The 16,879-nt window shown below is 44.3% G+C and overlaps 2 protein-coding genes across 4 annotated transcripts in view; one reads left to right on the plus strand and one right to left on the minus strand.

The window, feature by feature from the left end:
- SUB1 (SUB1 regulator of transcription) overlaps positions 1 to 16,879 on the minus strand; it is a 484,727-nt gene that overhangs the window by 247,170 nt on the left and 220,678 nt on the right. The gene's annotated exons all lie outside the window — the stretch shown is intronic.
- MTMR12 (myotubularin related protein 12) overlaps positions 1 to 16,879 on the plus strand; it is a 71,424-nt gene that overhangs the window by 39,164 nt on the left and 15,381 nt on the right. For all 3 annotated transcript variants that reach the window (XM_082724485.1, XM_082724487.1, XM_082724486.1), the window contains 4 exons: positions 666 to 795; positions 7,999 to 8,074; positions 14,861 to 14,967; positions 15,896 to 16,020. In XM_082724485.1, coding sequence (XP_082580611.1) covers positions 666 to 795; positions 7,999 to 8,074; positions 14,861 to 14,967; positions 15,896 to 16,020 — 438 coding nt within the window. The remainder of the gene's footprint in view (positions 1 to 665; positions 796 to 7,998; positions 8,075 to 14,860; positions 14,968 to 15,895; positions 16,021 to 16,879) is intronic.

Here is a 16,879-nt window from a genome sequence, read left to right on the forward strand (position 1 = left end):
TGTGGCTTAGGAGAGGACGGAGCACACATCTGCTGGGCTGCAGGCATAGTGCAGCTGGACGTTTCTGCCTAGCAGGTAGTAGCAGGGCAGGCTGAGGGGCAGAAGCCTTCATGCCCGTGGTGCAGTCCTTGACTGGCAAGCCCTGACCCTCCCCACAGCTGTCTGATCTGACGATGGCCGTTAGTAGCTGTGTCACACGGGCCAATCCTCTTGTCGGCAGAGCATCTGCAAACTGAAGGAGGAATTACATTCAGGGATCTGACATGCTATTCAAATGAGTTTGCCATCTTATGCACATATTGGTAGGGCTAAAAATATTTTATTATTTTAGCATTTGTGCCAAGCCTGTCTTCTAGTGCTTCACAGGATCTTTTATGTTATATAAATTATCTCATGGTCAGATGACTGAAAATGGAGCTATAAATTACTTTTGCAAGGAGTGGAATGAGCAACTCCTTTTCTCCAGTATAAAAAGACAGACCCATCGTCATAATTTTGGGTTAATGACAAAAAAAAGGAACAAGGTTGGGATTAAGCAGTGAACTCGCCGTGTTTCGATAAAAATGGGCTTAGCAGACAAAATTAGGGCTTAGGATCCACTTTCACATCATTAAAATACCTGTACCTAACAACCAGATTTTCTCTTTTTAAATTTGTTTTGTTAGCCACCGATCCCAAGAACCATACTGTCATGTTTGACACACTTAAGGACTGGTGTTGGGAGTTGGAGAGGACCAAAGGCAACGTCAAGTACAAAGCAGTGAGTGTCAATGAAGGCTATGACGTCAGTGAAAGGTAAGTATTGAGTGCTCTGCTTTTTTTTTTTTTAAACTTTATTGAGATTGAATTCACATGCCATGCAATTCACACATTTGAAGTACTCAGTATTTACGAATCTGTTCACAGCGTTGCGCAGCCGTCACCACAGTCCATTTTCATACTTTTTCATCAGCCCCAGAAGAAACCTCATACCTCCGTAGTAGTTGCTGCCCCTGTACCCTCAGCACCCCCAGCCCTAGGCAACATCTAATCTACTTTCCATCTCCATAGTTTGCTTATTCTCAAGATTTCATATGAATGGAATCGATAATAAGTAGTCTTTATGCTTGGCTTCTCCACTTAGCATCATGTAGTCAAGGCTTATCCACATGGTAGCGTGTATTAGCATTCCATTCTCTTTTGTTGATGAATAATATTCCATGGTAGGGATAGTTACTTATCAATTCATTTATTTATTATTTATTTATTAATTATAAATATATTATTTATTTATCCATTCATCAGTTGGTAGGCTATTATAAATAATGCTGCAATGAGCATTGGTTTACTGTTTGCACAGTTTGCATGTGTGTACATGCATGCACGCAAGTGTGTGTGCATGTGTGTGTGTGTATTCCTAGGAGTGGAATTGCTGGGTCACATAGTAACTCAGTGTTTAACTGAGTTACTGAGGAACTGCCGGACTGTTTTCCACAGTGGCTTCACCATTTACACTCCCATCAGCTGTGTAGGAGGGTTCTGCGTTTTCTATGTTGATACTGTATACTGTGTTTAAGAAACCCTTAAGGTGACCCTTAAAACGTTCAAAAGTGCATTTATATCTTTTTTTTACCATTGTATATAGAGTCTAAGTATAAAACTATTAGAGACATTTTTGAAATTGTTTCATGTATTTACTTTCCTTTTTCTTAGCACTTCATTTATTCAATAAAAATCTTTGATGGGGCACCTGGGTGGCACAGTCAGTTAGGTGTGTGACCCTTGGTTTTGGAGCAGGTCATGACCATGGGGTCGTGGGACGGAGCCCCACATCAGTCTCTGTGCTCAGTGCGGAGCCTGCTTCTCTTTCTCCCCCTCCGTCCTTCCCGCTGTGTGCACACTCTTTCTCTCTCTCTCCCAAATAAATGGGTAAATCTTAAAAACAAAGAAACTTTACATGGCCACTGTGTACCAGGTAGTGTCCTGGCTACTGGAGATAACAGCAGTAAATAAAGAACCTAAAAATTCCACGCTCCTGGAACTTTCACTGTAGTGGGAGGAAAACAGTGACAGAATAAATGATGATTAGAGAGTATGAAAAGGTCATAAGTACTATGGGGAAAAACAGATCACAGGGGCTAGGGAGTGCTGGAGGTGGTGGTGGGGAGGGTTAGTCAGGCACAAGGGACAGTAGAGGCAAAGACCCTGAGGCAAAGTGTTGTCTGGCTTCCATGAGGAACAGCAAGGAGTCCAGGGCTGGAGAGGAGCCATCAAGGGACTGAGTAGTAGGGGGTGAGGTCAGGGCAGGGCAAGGTGGTTGGATGGCGAGGGGGAGGAGGCTTTCAGCATTTATCACGCAGTGAGGAAAAGCTTGAGCAGAAGCAGGATGTGATCTGACCTACATTTTTATTTTATTTTAATTTATTTATTAGTCTGACAGAGCGAGAGAACACAGGCAGGGGAACAGTAGAGGGTGAGGGAGAAGCAGGCTCCCTGCTGAGTAGGGAGCCCCGATGTGTGGCGGCCTGATCCCATGATCCCTGGGATCATGACCTGAGCCGAAGGCAGAAGCTTAATCATCTGAGCCACCCAGGTGCCTCTGACCTACATTTTTAAAGGATGACTCTGCATAATACTTTTTTTTTAAAAAATATTTTATTTATTTATTTGACACAGAGAGACACGGCGAGAGAGGGAACACAAGCAAAGGGAGTGGGAGAGAGAGAAGCAGGCTTCCCGCTGAGCAAGGAGCCCGATGTGGGACTTGATCCCAGGACCCTGGGACCATGAACTGAGCTGAAGGCAGAGGCTTAACCCACTGAACTACTCAGGCGCCCCAGTACTTTTTTTTTTAAAAGATTTATTTATTTGCGGGGTCCCTGGGTGGCTCAGTGGGTTAAGCCTCTGCCTTCGGCTCAGGTCATGATCTCAGGGTTTTGGGACGAGCCCCACATGGGGCTTTCCACTCAGCGGGAAACCTGCTTCCTCCTCTTTCTCTGCCTGCCTCTCTGCCTATTTGTGATCTCTCTCTCTCTCTCTTTCTCTCTGTGAAACAAACAAATAAATCTTAAAAAAAAAAGACTTCTGATATTATTTTTTTAAAAATATTTATTTATTTGCGAGAGAATGCGCGTGTGCATAAGCAGGAAAAGCAGAGGAAGAGAGAATCTCAAGCCTACTCCCCACAGAGCGTGGAGCCCAATGCAAGGCTTGATCTCACAACCCTGAGATCATGACCTGAGCCAAAACCAAGAGCTGGACTCTTAACCAACTGCTACCCAGGCACCTCTGCATAATCCTTTTTTAGAAGCTTGAATCTTCTCATTTTTGGAACATACTCCCCAACATCCTGCTAGCAATGTCATAAAATCTGTAGTTCTTTTTAAAAGAGATTTTCTCTGTTTGACAGAGAGCATAAGCAAGGAGAGCAGCAGCTGGAGGGAGAGGGAGAAGCAGGCTCCCTGATGTGGGGCTTGATCCTGATGCAGGACTCGATCCCAGGACCCTGGGATCATGACCTGAGCCGAAGGCGTCCCCAGTCACAGACATTTATAAACTTGACTCTCCTGACACAGCACAATCTGGAATGACAGTGGGGAGGGGCCTGCAGAGCAAATGTCATGTCCCCCCTCCTGTCCCCTCTTTCCCAGTCCCAGAGCTTGAAAAGGGAAAGCTAGCTCGTGCTCAGAAAGGGGTTATAAACCCCTTCACTGAGAAGGTGATAGTTTATAAAATGATGTTGACACTGGTAGAAGGCATCCCCATTCCCAGAATTGTTTTTAAAAAATCCTGCCAATACTGATTAAATTCATTGGTATTCAAATGTGAATGTATAAAATATACAATAAATTAATACTAATATATTAATAATATAGTCAGCATATTATATTAATTAATATTAATAATATTTTAAAATAGAAGTAAATAAATAAATTCACTGGTATTTGTGTGGTTGTCAGCACATCAAAAATATACCTGGTAGAAAAGGCAGGTGGGCAGGACGTTTTTAAAGGTTTATTTTATTTCAGGTAGAGCAGAGTGTGAGTGAATGGGGGGAGAGAATCTTTGAGCAAAAACTCCATTGACTGTGGAGCCTGAAGTGGGGCTTGATCCTAGGACCCATGAGATCATGTCCTGAGCTGAAATCAAGAATCAGACACCCAACCAACTGAGTTTTACCCAGGTGCCCCAAGGGAAAGAGCTTTTAATTAGCGGTTAGCAGGGAAGATGGAGCTTTAGCAAGATTTGAGCAGTGGGAGCAGTCAGCGCGAACACACGCCCCTCCGACTGCCCCAGCCATGCATACAGCCTCTCCCCCCATGCTATTTTGTCTCGGGGAGGATATAGGGCAAGCTGTGCTTTGTTTCTCACCTGGACGGCTGTGGTGCGGCCTACATGGTCACCACCACCCACTTGGGTCCCCCAGCACCCATTCTCTGTTCTCTACATGGCCCTTCATGGTTTGACTCCTGCCTGACTGGCCTCTCTCCCCTCTCTGATCATAGCGACCCCCCATCATGGGCCTTTTCTGTGTGGTCTCCAATCTGGGATGCTCCTTTTGCTTTTAGCAGCACAAGGGTAGTTGCTTTCCTCTTATTTGTCAGATCCTAGCCGAGGTGTCACTTTCGTAGGGAGCCTGCCCGAGACTCGGTCAGGTCTCAGGGAGGGTTTTCTTTGTGCTCATGCCTCTCTTCACAGCACTTCCTACAATTGTGAGTTTATTTTTATCTGTGTCACCATTTGGAAATGTTTGTTTCTGCAACTGTCAGCTCTGGGGAATCAAGGACACTTTTTTTTTTTCATCATTGTATCCTCAGTACCAAGTACAGTGCCTGGTTTTAGGAGATACTCAATAAATAGGAAACAGAATGAGTAAATTAATGAAAGCCCTTCCTTCAGTAGTTAGCAGGCACTCCAGTCAGTTTGGATAACAGGAAACTGTGTGTCTACTTCATCTTCTCCCAAGGTCAGACCTAACTTTTCAGTCTTCCTTCTCCTGAAAAGCCTTTTTTCTCTCATCCTGCCTCCCTGTCAAGGTATCAGAAGGTCTATTATCCTGTGGGCATATGTCACACAGGGGAGCCTCTGAACTGACGCTGCTCCAGGAAGACATTGCTGTCCCTCTGAGGGTTTCCTCACCCTAATGAAGGCTAGGTCAGAGCAGATCGGGCAACTTCCCTTCAGTAATAATGTCGTCCTGTATTTGGAAGGGCTGTTGACTTTGTGTTTGAAAGCTCGTCCTGATGAGTTAAAATGACAGCTCTTCAAGGAGAGAGAGTTAGCTTTTTGTGGACATTGGGAGCCTCACAGCAGAGAGCCCGTGGAACCTCCTAGTAGTTCGCTGGGACAAGAGAGGACACCACGGACTCCCCTCACAGGTGCAGAGCTGTCCATCTCTGTGCAGCGTCCTTTCTGGAGCCACTGCGTGCTGCATATGCTAATATACTTGGTTCTGGCATTTTCCCCCCTTTGATGAAAGACTCTTTTTAATAAGAGAAAATTAACTAGCTAACCAGCATGGTAAAAGATTGAACCTCACTAGTACTAGTAGGAGAAGACATGCAAATTTCTTAAGACCTTGTGGCCTCAGCTGTGTAGAATGAGCCTCTGGGGATGGAGCTAAGACTCAGTGCTACCCCCCAGACGCCTCCCCGCAGGTAGTTCTCCTGAGGAGACTGAGAAGCTGTGGTCTGTTGGTGGGTTGTGGGCTGCAGCCGCCCTGCTTCCTCAGTCACCTGGGGATTAACATGTAGATTCTGATTCAGTGGATCTGAGGTTGAGCTGGAGAAATGTGCTGTCCAGAGGACGCTGCTGCATACTTGGAGTAGCACGATCTTCCAGAACATTTGACTTGTAGACTTGTAGGTATCATATATTCAGCTGTCCTCCTCCTTGAACATGGGGGAGCTTTTGAGCTTTGGATTTTTTTCTTCAAATGTCTGATCTTCATAGTCCTGCGGGGGGAGCCTGAACATAGGGAGGTTTTTAATCTTCCCATGTGATTTTAATGATTTGTGATTTCAGTAATTTGTGAAGAGAGTTTTTTTTGGAGGGAGGGTGTTTACTTCAGTGATAACACATGAAGAAGGGATACCTTGCCACCAGTGTATTAAAGCAGACTTACAAGAAAATATCCTGGACACAGCAAACTTTGAAGTCAAATGATTCTTAAAAATTTTGAAGTATCTTGTCCTTGACCAGTGTTTTCTAAACCTGGTTCTATAATATAATGAGAGTTTTTTCCTTTTTAATAACCTGTAAGATTTTTTTAATGGAAAATTTCAAGCAGTGTAATAGAAAAGAGAATATGATACATTCCCTTTTACCCATCACCCCCCCTCAACAATTATTAACTCACCTAATCCTGTTTTCTCTGTGCCTCCCTTGGATTATTCTGAAATAAATCCCAGACCTCATTACATTTCATTCATAAATTTTTTGGCATACCTCTCTAACAATTAAGGACTCTTTTTATAAATATAACCGTAAAACCATTATCAAACACTTATCAGATTTTAACATTAAAACTCTCAATATCATTCAGTAACATAAGTCAGTGTTCAAAAATTTCCCCGTTGTTTTTATAAATTTTTAGAACAATTTTCATCTTTTTATCCATTTTATCATTAATGAAGATTGAATGAGATTGATATCTTGCAATTGATTGATAGATTTCTCACGTTTCTTACTCTGTAGGTCTTCCCGTCATTATTGGTTTTCTTGCAATTTATTTGAAGAAATCAGGCTATTTTCTGATCATTTCCTAAAATCTGGATTTTGCTGGTAATGAAAATGGTGCTCCATTCACTATGGATTGATTAGATCTAGGGACCCACTCACTTTCACCTGGCAACCTCCTCAACTCTCTCCCATCGCCTGATGTTTACGGGACTTACTTCCAACATACAGTATGTGTACAGACATCATCTGGTTGTTCCCATTGTGCTTCTTACACCATAGACAACCTTCTTACTTCCCCTGAGGCTTTATTTCAAGCTCTTTGAGTGAAAGGGTTTTCCAGCTCCACGGTGATCGAACTTAGCAGGTTTCTTATTAATAGAAACCTGTGTTTGCTAACTAGAGGAAGAGGTAGTGTCTCTGTATATCTCTGCTCTTTGCAACTCTGAAAACCTGATTTTCCCACTTCCTACCAGTTAGGTTATTTTTACCACCTAAATTTTCGTATATAGAAACTGAAGTTGTACTGGTTGGGTTCAGGTCGTAGCTCTACTAATGCTTACTTTGTTGCATAACCTATGAAGGGCCTCAGGGGTGCTGTCTCGGTGTCTCTGTCTGTAAAATGGAATAATAGTAGTACATACCTCATACAGTTGTAGGGAGGATAAAGTGAATAATTTGTGTTAAGGAATTCAAGTCTGGCATAGAGGAAGCACTTAAATGTTTGTCAGAATGCTTGGCAAAATGTCTAGGCAGCAGTCATTGTAATTATTGGTTTGTTGTTGTTTTTTTTTAAGATTTTATTTTTTTATTTCACAAACAGAGATCACAAGTAGGCAGAGAGGCAGGAAGAGAGAAAGGGGGAAGCAGGCTCCCTGCTGAGCCGAGAGCCCGATGCGGGACTCCATCCCGGGACCCTGGGATCATGACCTGAGTCGAAGGCAGAGGCTTTAACCCACTGAGCCACCCAGGCACCCCTAGTTACTGGTTTTTATATTAGTCTGACTGAAAGCATGGGTGCTTAATTGCCTCTGTGTGATAAGAAAGATCACTCCCGATTTTGAAATTCATAGACTTGTAGGTATCATACATTCAATCTCCTCATTTCATGGATGAGGAAACAGACCCAGAGAGTGGGGTAGCTTACTTAGGGTCACACAGAATCAGGCAGAGCTAGGATTTGGGTAGACCAGAGATAGTTCATCTGCCCTGGTTCCTCTTAGGAGGGAAATATGGGTGGTGTCCTACCACTCTATTTCGCTTCCTCTGTTCATTAAAGTTGAGCTTTCATATTTAGTGAATTACTCCAGTACTAAAACTGATGACATTTCTTTCTTCTAGATTGCCAGCATACTTTGTTGTCCCCACCCCTCTTCCTGAAGAGGACGTGCGATGCTTTCAGGGCCGTGGCATACCAGTAAGTACATCTGGAAACCCTAATAGCCATGGGTTGCTCATCAACCCATTCTGGCAGATTATTCTATTTAAGGCCCTTGGCTTCAGTCCTCCGTCCAAAAGTAATCCAGAAACGTCTCAGGGGCCCACTAAAAGAGTCTCTCAGACATGAGGTTCCCTGGGACAGCTCTAAAGTTTTCACAGATGCAGTAGTCTTTGGCAGAAACATCTTAGAGCTGGAAGAGGATTACAGATCTGCCTAGTGTTGAAAGGCAGCCTGATTTTATACCTGAAATTATTTTGAAGCTGAGTCCCCCACTCTGAAGATAGTAGGATTTAAGATTGGTTTTGGCCCCACTATTAATTTTTGAGTAGATGTGGCCATGTTTTCTCCCAGAGACAACATGGAGCATTTACTTAGTTCTCACAGAATAGACTGGGGTGGGAGCCATATTTAATGTGTCACTGATCAAAGAAAGCAAGACTCTGGCAGTTACTTCAGTGTCTAATTGGTGGTTGGGAGTTGCCAAGCCTTCAGGGAATTTAGGAAGGAATAAGAATTACATATAAATGCTGTACTGTGCACATGGCTCGTTCATGAGAAAGATCACTCCTATATGGGAGGCAAGATGTTTAATCAGGGGTCACATGCCCAGAAGCCCATGAAGGTAGGGCAGGTAATGAGCTTGGCCCTTGCAATGAACCGGAGACCGTCCCCTTGAGTTAAAGGGAAGGCTGCTTTTCTCTGCCAGCCAGTCTGTGCCATGTGGGAATTAGGGCCTGGTCTTGCCAGATACCCTGATTTCTCAGGAGGAGCCAGAGATAGGGATTTTTACATGAGTTGTGAATTTCCCTGATTTCTAAATGTATGCAACTGATTCAGATGTTTAAAAACAGGGCTTTGGGCTAGAGTTGGCTCATGTCCCACTAGTTTGTAACCTTTGATTAAGAGCAGTGGTTCTCATACGTTCTGATCTCAGCACTCTATACTCTAAAAAGTTATTGAGGATTTCAAAGACTTTTTGTTGATGTGGATTATATTATTTGATATTCACCATATGAAATGTTAAACAAAGAATTTTAGTTTATTTTAGCAATAAACTTATTACATGTTAGTGTAAATAACACATTTCTGTGAAAAATAACTATAGTTCAAAATAAAAACAATAGCAGTGTTTTACATTTTTAAATATGGAAGACCCCTGGATTCTTTTTTCTGTATGTTTCATTCAGTCTGTTGTAGAATGTTAGGGTTTGGTTGAAGTACATGAAGAAAATCCAGCCTCACGCAGATCCATATTAGGGAAAGGGAGGAATATTTATTCACCTTTTCAGATAATTCAGAATATTGTTCTTTGATGGTATGACAAAAAAATGAGTGGTGGTTTCATAAAGGTTAATAGCAGTAAGGAATCCGAAAACATATGGAATACCTGGATGGCTTAGTTGGTTAAATGTCTGCCTTCAGCTCGGTCATGATCCCGGGGTCCTGGGATCAAGAGTCCCACATCAGGCTCCTTGCTCAGCGGGGAGCCTGCTTCTCCCTCTGCCTCTGCCTGCCATTCCCCCACTTGTGCTCTCTCTTTGTCTCTCTGACAAATAAGTAAATCTTTGGGGAGAAAAAAAAAAAAAGAATCTGAAAACATAATGAAGTTTTCACTCTTTACTAAATTAAAATCCATGGGGTCTGTCTTGTACTTGGAATAGGTTTTTGTTTTTGTTTTGTTTTTTTAAAGATGTTATTTATTTATTTGACAGACAGATCACAAGTAGGCAGAGAAGCAGGCAGAGAGAGAGAGAGGAGGAAGCTGAGCAGAGAGCCCGACGTGGGGCTCGATCCCAGGACCCCGGGATCATGACCTGAGCCAAAGGCAGAGGCTTTAACCCACTGAGGGTTTAACCCACCCAGGCGCCCCTGGAATAGGTCTTAAAACATGATTTTATGACCTTATTTAGTGGTCATTTGGAAAGTATTGGTTCAGGGGGTTATACAGATCATCCAAATATTAGTATGTTTCCTTACATAAAAATCACATCACATAAAATTACATAAATTTTACAGACTTGAAGAGTTACATACATACATACATAATTACATACAAAAAATTACATACATAAAAATTAACATCACCCTTGTCTCATCAGAAAATGTTTTGGGAAGCTGTCTAGCTAGAGGCAGAGATTAGTTTTCCACAGTTCTAATTTTTGTATGAAACTTCAGTTTTTATCATTTGCAACAATTTGTCAGTTGTTTTCCTTGAAGTGATAGGGTCACTTCCTTCTTTTTTTTGTTGTTTTTTTTTTTGTTTTGAGGATGGACATCTGCCGCATAGCAAAGTCTGAACACCCAGTGTTTGACTCTCACTTATTCCTTCAGTTCCATGAAGAGAGCAGCCAGTTCACCTCTTACCGCAGTCTCATAAGTGCTTTTCCTCAAGACAAACACTGTTCTTCAGTGCTTGGAGTGTACTTCCCACTCCATCAGAGCAATTATAAAGCCTATTAATATTGACTATTAATCTGTAATGGTCAAGACTAATAAGACTAATAATTTTTAGTCATCCATTAAGGACATTCTCAAGTAAAACATTTTTTTTTCTGTGAGCGTGGGGCTGTGAAGAATACAGTGGTGGCCAGTCCCCTCTGGGAGCAGAGCCTTGACTGGTGCGAAGGCCCCCGCAGTCTCACCCACCAGGGCTTTGGCACCATCCGTGCAAATGTCAGCACAGCGAAAAGGACAGTTACTTCTTAGTATTATTCTCAGACCATCTGAAAGGATCTTGGGACCCACTGCCCCAATCTGTAGACTACATTTTGAGAATCACTGTTTTCGAACAATGAAAATGACGGTCTTCATTCTTTAGCCTTTCAGAGATAGATCGAGGAAAAGAGGGTGAGCTCTGTGGGAAGAAACAAAGGTGAATTGTCTCTACGTGTGCAAATAGGCTGCCTCTCCGTCCAGCGTTGAAACTTGGGTACTGTGTTCTAGCCAGGCCTTGGGGCAGAGAAGTAGAAAATGTTCTGATGAGACCAGAGTGGGGAGCCAGCAGCATAACTTTGATAAAATAGTAGGAGGGTGTTCTCACTTTTTTTTAGATATGTCCTGAAAGTTGGTCTTGGAGTTTGCATGAATGGACAGCAGAAGAATATTATACAAGATGGAATTGACACGTTTCCCCAGGGAGCACAGAGCTCTCAGTACACAGAACATAAAATTTACCATTGGTGGCATTTTTGTGTACTTACAGTGCTGTGCAACCATTACCACTTTCTAGTTCCAGAACCTTTCTGTATCTCCATGCTTTCTTACCCTGACTTTTCAGCTAGTGTGTTTTTTCTTACCTTTACTTACATTCAGTGAAGACCTGCACGTATGTAGATTCTTGCTTTTATGCTAGCAACTTTGGCTCCCTTTACCCTCTGCTATTCTCCAACCCCTGAGTATTGATCTTTTTTGGTTGTAGGGTGAGTGAACATTGCTGAAGATCCTTCGAACCAAACAGCAGAGTGTTACTGAATGGGATATGTGAAAGGCGTGTGTTACCTTGCCTTGGTTGGGCCTTTCTTCTGCTCAGCAGTCTGTTGTTCAACTCCCTTTGCATTCTGTATCGTTCCTTCCTAGGGCTGGTGTAAGCAATGTATTCATTCTCTTCAAGTTTGTAATTCCATTCTTAACTTTTGTACTGAGAGACGATGTTTCCCCAACTTCTGTGGGATCTTGGACAACCCGTGACAAGACCTCCCTCAGCTTTCCCCCTCACATCCTGTGGGTTTTCTCTGTGCTCCTGTTTCCTTCTCCTGAATCTAAACAGCTGCCTGGCTCCTGATCTCACGTGCCCTTGCTTTGTCAGGACCCCGCTTCCATCAGCCTTCGCTCCTCTCCGTGGATCTTTCCTGGTGTTCTGCTCTACCCAATGGCACACTCAGGCCTCCCCTGATCTGAAGAAGCCCCTCGTTAAGAGTTATACTACTATCTTGTTCTTCCAGTACTGACAAACATCTTCAAAGACTGTACTAATTTTCCCTCCAATCTCTACTCATATCTTCTCCTACAGATGACTTTTACCCCCTGCTCTGCTGGTGGACCCTCCAGAAGTCAGCTGGCCTTGTGCACCCCCCCCCCAACAAACACTGCCCCCCCACCATACCAGCACAGCCCCCCAACTGAACCAGCACTCCCCTGTCCCAGCACTGCCCCCTCCCCTACCAACACTGCCCCCTAGTACCATCACTCCCTGTACCAGCGCTGCCCCCCAGTACGAGCACTCCCCTGTACCAGCCCTCCCTGTACCAGCACTGCACGTTTGAAACTGATTATGGTCTCGACCTTTTTTGTGTCTAAATTCTTATCTTGTCTTGGACACACTGTGCTTTCTCAGTCTTCTGACCTCTTTAATAGTTCCTTCCTTCTCACACTGCTCTCTAGCCTCCAGTTGTAGATTTCCCCCTAAAACTCTGTTTTGGGCTCTCTTCAGAGAGATACCTAAAGATGTATCAAGTAATGAATAATTTCCCCTCTCCCTTTTAAAAGTTAAACAGGATTAACAGACAGTGATTCTTGTTTGTTGTCAAGACATTTATACTAAGACACCAGACAGAAATTATGCATATTATAATAAGAGAAGACAAGTGTTTTGTTAAATTCCAGTGAGAAGTCTGTCTTCGACCAAGAAGTTTGCTTGTTTTCTATTTATTTTTTTCAAATAGAGAACAATAAGGGAATTGCCTCAGATGAGATGAGACAGGTATGGTTGTGACCTCAAAAGAAAATGAATTATTTGTGCGCCTGGGTGGCTCAGTTGGTTAAGTGACTGCCTTCAGCTCAGGTCATGATCCTGGAGTCTTCAGGATGGAGCCTGCATCAGGCTCCCTGCTCAGTAGGGAGCCTGCTTCTCCCCCTGACCCTCCCCCTCACACGTTTTCTCTCTCTCATTCTGTCTCTGACAAGTAAATAAATCTTTAAAAAGAAAAAAATGAATTATTAACAGTCAAATATCATCGAGAGCCAACCCTTCTACCCCAGGAGAAGAGAGTAAAAAGGATAAAGGACACATAATTTTTGTAGAACCTGTCACTTAGTCGTAGCTAAGAGTGTCTCCCCTTTTATCCAAGTGAGCTGCACCACGTAGGGGGACAGGATTGCTTGGGCATTCAAAATACCGCCACCCCTGGCAGAGGGCTAGGAACTGCGTGCTGGTTTCTGTACATTAGAGTGCTTAGCATGACGTTGGGTAAGGGAGGGAGAGGTCAGCAAAGGGCCTTTTGATTTGTCTCCATGTCCTAACACTTCCAGCCTCATTTTCAATCTTAATGAGTCAAAGTATGGCTTGGCCCAGAGAAGGGGAGTCACTGCTTTTTGGTATTTCCTAAAGCGGTTCTGTGTTCCTCTGTCCTCTCTGCCTGGGTGCGCGCATCGTCTCTCCCTTGTCAGCTGGCAGCCAGCTGCCATGTCCACAGCCCCAGGCCGCCTTCCCCTCCTAAACTTGTAACCCCTCATCTACTGTGCCTTCTGGATATCTGCACGTGGGTGTCCTGTCGGCACTGGACACCTAGTATACCCAACACCAATTCTGTCCTCTTCCCCTGAAACCCCAAACCAGTTCTGCCTCCCGGCTTTCTAAGTGTAGCACAGAGTATCACCTGGACCGGGTGCTGATCTTGAACCTCGTGGCCCTGGCGTCTGCTGCTAGCATGGCCAGTGTATGCTTTATACACCATTCATTGCAGATGATTAGCAAAAAAGTACCATCTCCCCGTAGCAGAATTATGGAAGACATCTTCTTCCTCTCAGTTTTCCTTTGAGCTAAGGCTGAGAACTCGGTCAGCAGAGTGGTGGCTGGCCTCTAGCCATTCTCAACCCTTAACCAGGCCTTTATGGGGCTCAAAGTCCACAACGGTACTCCCCGGCCCCAACCAGCCTTGCCCTCCGCTCCAAGCCAGGCTCTCCCAGCAGATTACTTTGTCCCAAGATCAGTCCTCATTTCCCTTCATTCCTGCAAATCAGAGCAAACAGACAAAAGCCCCCACTGTAGCCAGAAAGTGCCTGACCCCCTGAGCCTGTCTGTCACTTACAGTCATTCTTAGGATTTCCTCCTCTTGCCTTCCCTTTCTTCCTTGAAATTCTCTTCTCTCGTTTACCACATTCTACCTTTTATTATGTTTGTAAATATATTTCCCTTTTGAAACTATAAACTCCTTGAAGGTAGACCCATATCTTAGCCTTCTTCACATCGTCTTTGCGCAGTGCACTGCCCTGCACCTACGGGCCTTCTGTGTTGAATCGCCAGCTTCCCTTCGTTCCAGCGTGAACTTTCTGTGGTGACGGGAGCTGCCCGCTGCTTGCCATCCGGCCGTTTGTCAGAGTGCTGCAACTGGGAGTGCAGCTTGAGGAGGTTCTTGGGTCTCTCCAGGCCTCAGTTTCCTGCTGTTGATGGGGTTGAGGATCTTCCCTGTCTCAGAGCGTGACTGTGAGAATCAGACGGGTTAGCGGACGGATGACCGAGCTAACTAGTGCGGTCTGTGCGCTGATGTCAGTGGCGATGCTGCCGTCTAGGCTCCCAGCACTAAAGCCAAGTCCAAAGGTGTACGTTAGACCATAAGCAAGGCTCAGTGTGACTATCTAGACTGGTTTGTTTTAAGACTAATTCTGTGTTTCTCCGTGTGTAACTACTCTTTGGCTTAACAGTTGAGTACATCTGGCCACGTCTTACTGACATGAAATGTTTGCCTGTATGAATTTAAAGGCTAAGCTTTCTGTCTCCTGCTGGATTGTGTGTTATGTCTGAAAAACCTTTATTCCCCCTTGCAGATATGGTGCTGGTCCTGCCACAATGGATGTGCCATTTTGAAAATGTCAGCACTGCCCAAAGAACCGGATGATGGCCTTTTACAAAACCAGAAGAGCTTCTTGGATGGGTGAATACTGTTCTGCATTTTGTTACTGACTAGCTCAGTTCTTCCTTTCCCAGAAGCCGGGGAACAGTTCTTAATAGTATTCCTCCTGTTTACCTGCTGACAACTTAGCGCTTGGGAATAGCACATACATAGAGTGATTGGGTTTTGTTTGTTTTTAAAGATCTTATTTATGTGAGAGAGAGAGCAAGCATGAGTGGGGGAAGAGCAGAGGGAGAAGGAGAAGCAGACTCCCCACTGAACAGGGAGCCCGATGCAGGGCTCGATCCTGGGACTCCGGGATCCTGACCTGCACCAAAGGCAGATGGCTAATGGGCTGAGTCACCCAGGCACCCCTAGAGCGGTTCTTTTTAATCACATTGAAAGGAGGGGTATGTGGCTGGCTCAGTTGGTAGAGGACGCCCCTCTTGATCTTGGGTTTGTGAGTTCAAGGCCCACACTGGGAGTAGAGATTATTGAAAAAATAAACTTGAAAAAAATTAATTTTGAAAAGAGTCATTATAATCATTAAAAATGTCAACCACATTGTTTTTATAGATGCATGCCAAAGTGTTTGGGGGAAGTGGATTGATGGCTACGGTGTTGACGGTGGTCAAATCCAAGCCATGGCCTATGTCACTGTCCTTTAATACGTGTTTGAAATTTTTCCAAAATGTGGAAAAAAAAACCCCAAAGTGGATGAATTAAAAAGAGAAAATAAGACAACTTTGAAATTACATTGCCATGGTTTCAAGTCATGGCTCTGTCAGCTTCTAATCTTCATAATCTTAAACCGGAGGTGCTCCGTGTGCTTCCATTTCCCCCTGCTCCGCCGGCTGGGGACGGCAGTCTGTGGTGGACGGACCTGGGCACCTAGTACGTGCTCAGGACAAATAAGCCATTTCTAATTCACATCTGCCCTTCTAATCTCGTGTTACTTTTTGATACCTAGAATTTACAAGACCATCCACAGGCCACCCTATGAAACTGTTAAAACCGAAGACCTTTCGAGCAACTTCCTGTCCCTGCAGGACATCCAGACTGCATACTCTAAATTTAAGCAGCTCTTTCTGATAGGTGAGAAGAATGCTGAGTAAAAACTTCCTGTCACATGGGGAAAGCCATGTGGATCAGGTGAAAGTTGGTGCCTTTTCCCTGGGCTCTGTTTGCACCAGAGGCTCGTGGCCGTGAGGGTTGATGTGGCAGAGTGGAGGGGCGGGTTAGCGGCCAAGGGGGCGTGTCATTGCCATGTCCGCCCCCCATTTTTCCCCAGGCTTTTACCCCACCGCCCCTTCTCGTGGCTGTGAACACAGGCCCACCCCTCCTCTTCTCTCAGTCGCCAGCACCCTGGTTGCCCAGAGGTGAACACTGGAACTCCTTTCTTTAAAAGTCATGGGACCGTGCAGTGCCAGTACTCGCCGGCTCTCGCGGTGATTTGTTAAACAAATGGTCTGTTTGGGTTCAAGTCTTATTGAATGGACCTCCCCGTCCCACATGGAAATACCTTCTTTCCCTTCTAATCAAGCAGAAATGGACAAAGTAGGAAATGAAGTGTGCACGTCCCAGCCTCCCCCGCTTCCTGCGCAGGCTGCCCATTAGGAGCAGTTTAGGACCTGCACCCAGTTTAGCTCAGTTATCCATGCCCCTCGTTCCTCAGTGAGTCTGTGTTACCGTCTGAGATTGGTCACGCTCACATGTAATTTTTCCCTAACTTGGACTTTTTAGCTTAGCAAATTCCAACTAATTCAGGATTCATTTCTTCAGCCAACATTTATGGAATTTCCATTAAATACACTGACTATGGAGGCATTTGAGATAAAGATGAATAGGACATCCAGGGACACAGTAGTGTCCACCGCTAAGGAGAACACACTGTGTTGTGTGTTACAAAATAGATTAATAAAAAGCAGGGACCTGGCTGAGAGTGATACATTGT

The sequence above is a fragment of the Mustela nivalis genome (assembly GCF_964662115.1).
Source record: "Mustela nivalis genome assembly, chromosome: 3".
Taxonomy (NCBI): Eukaryota; Metazoa; Chordata; class Mammalia; order Carnivora; family Mustelidae; genus Mustela; species Mustela nivalis.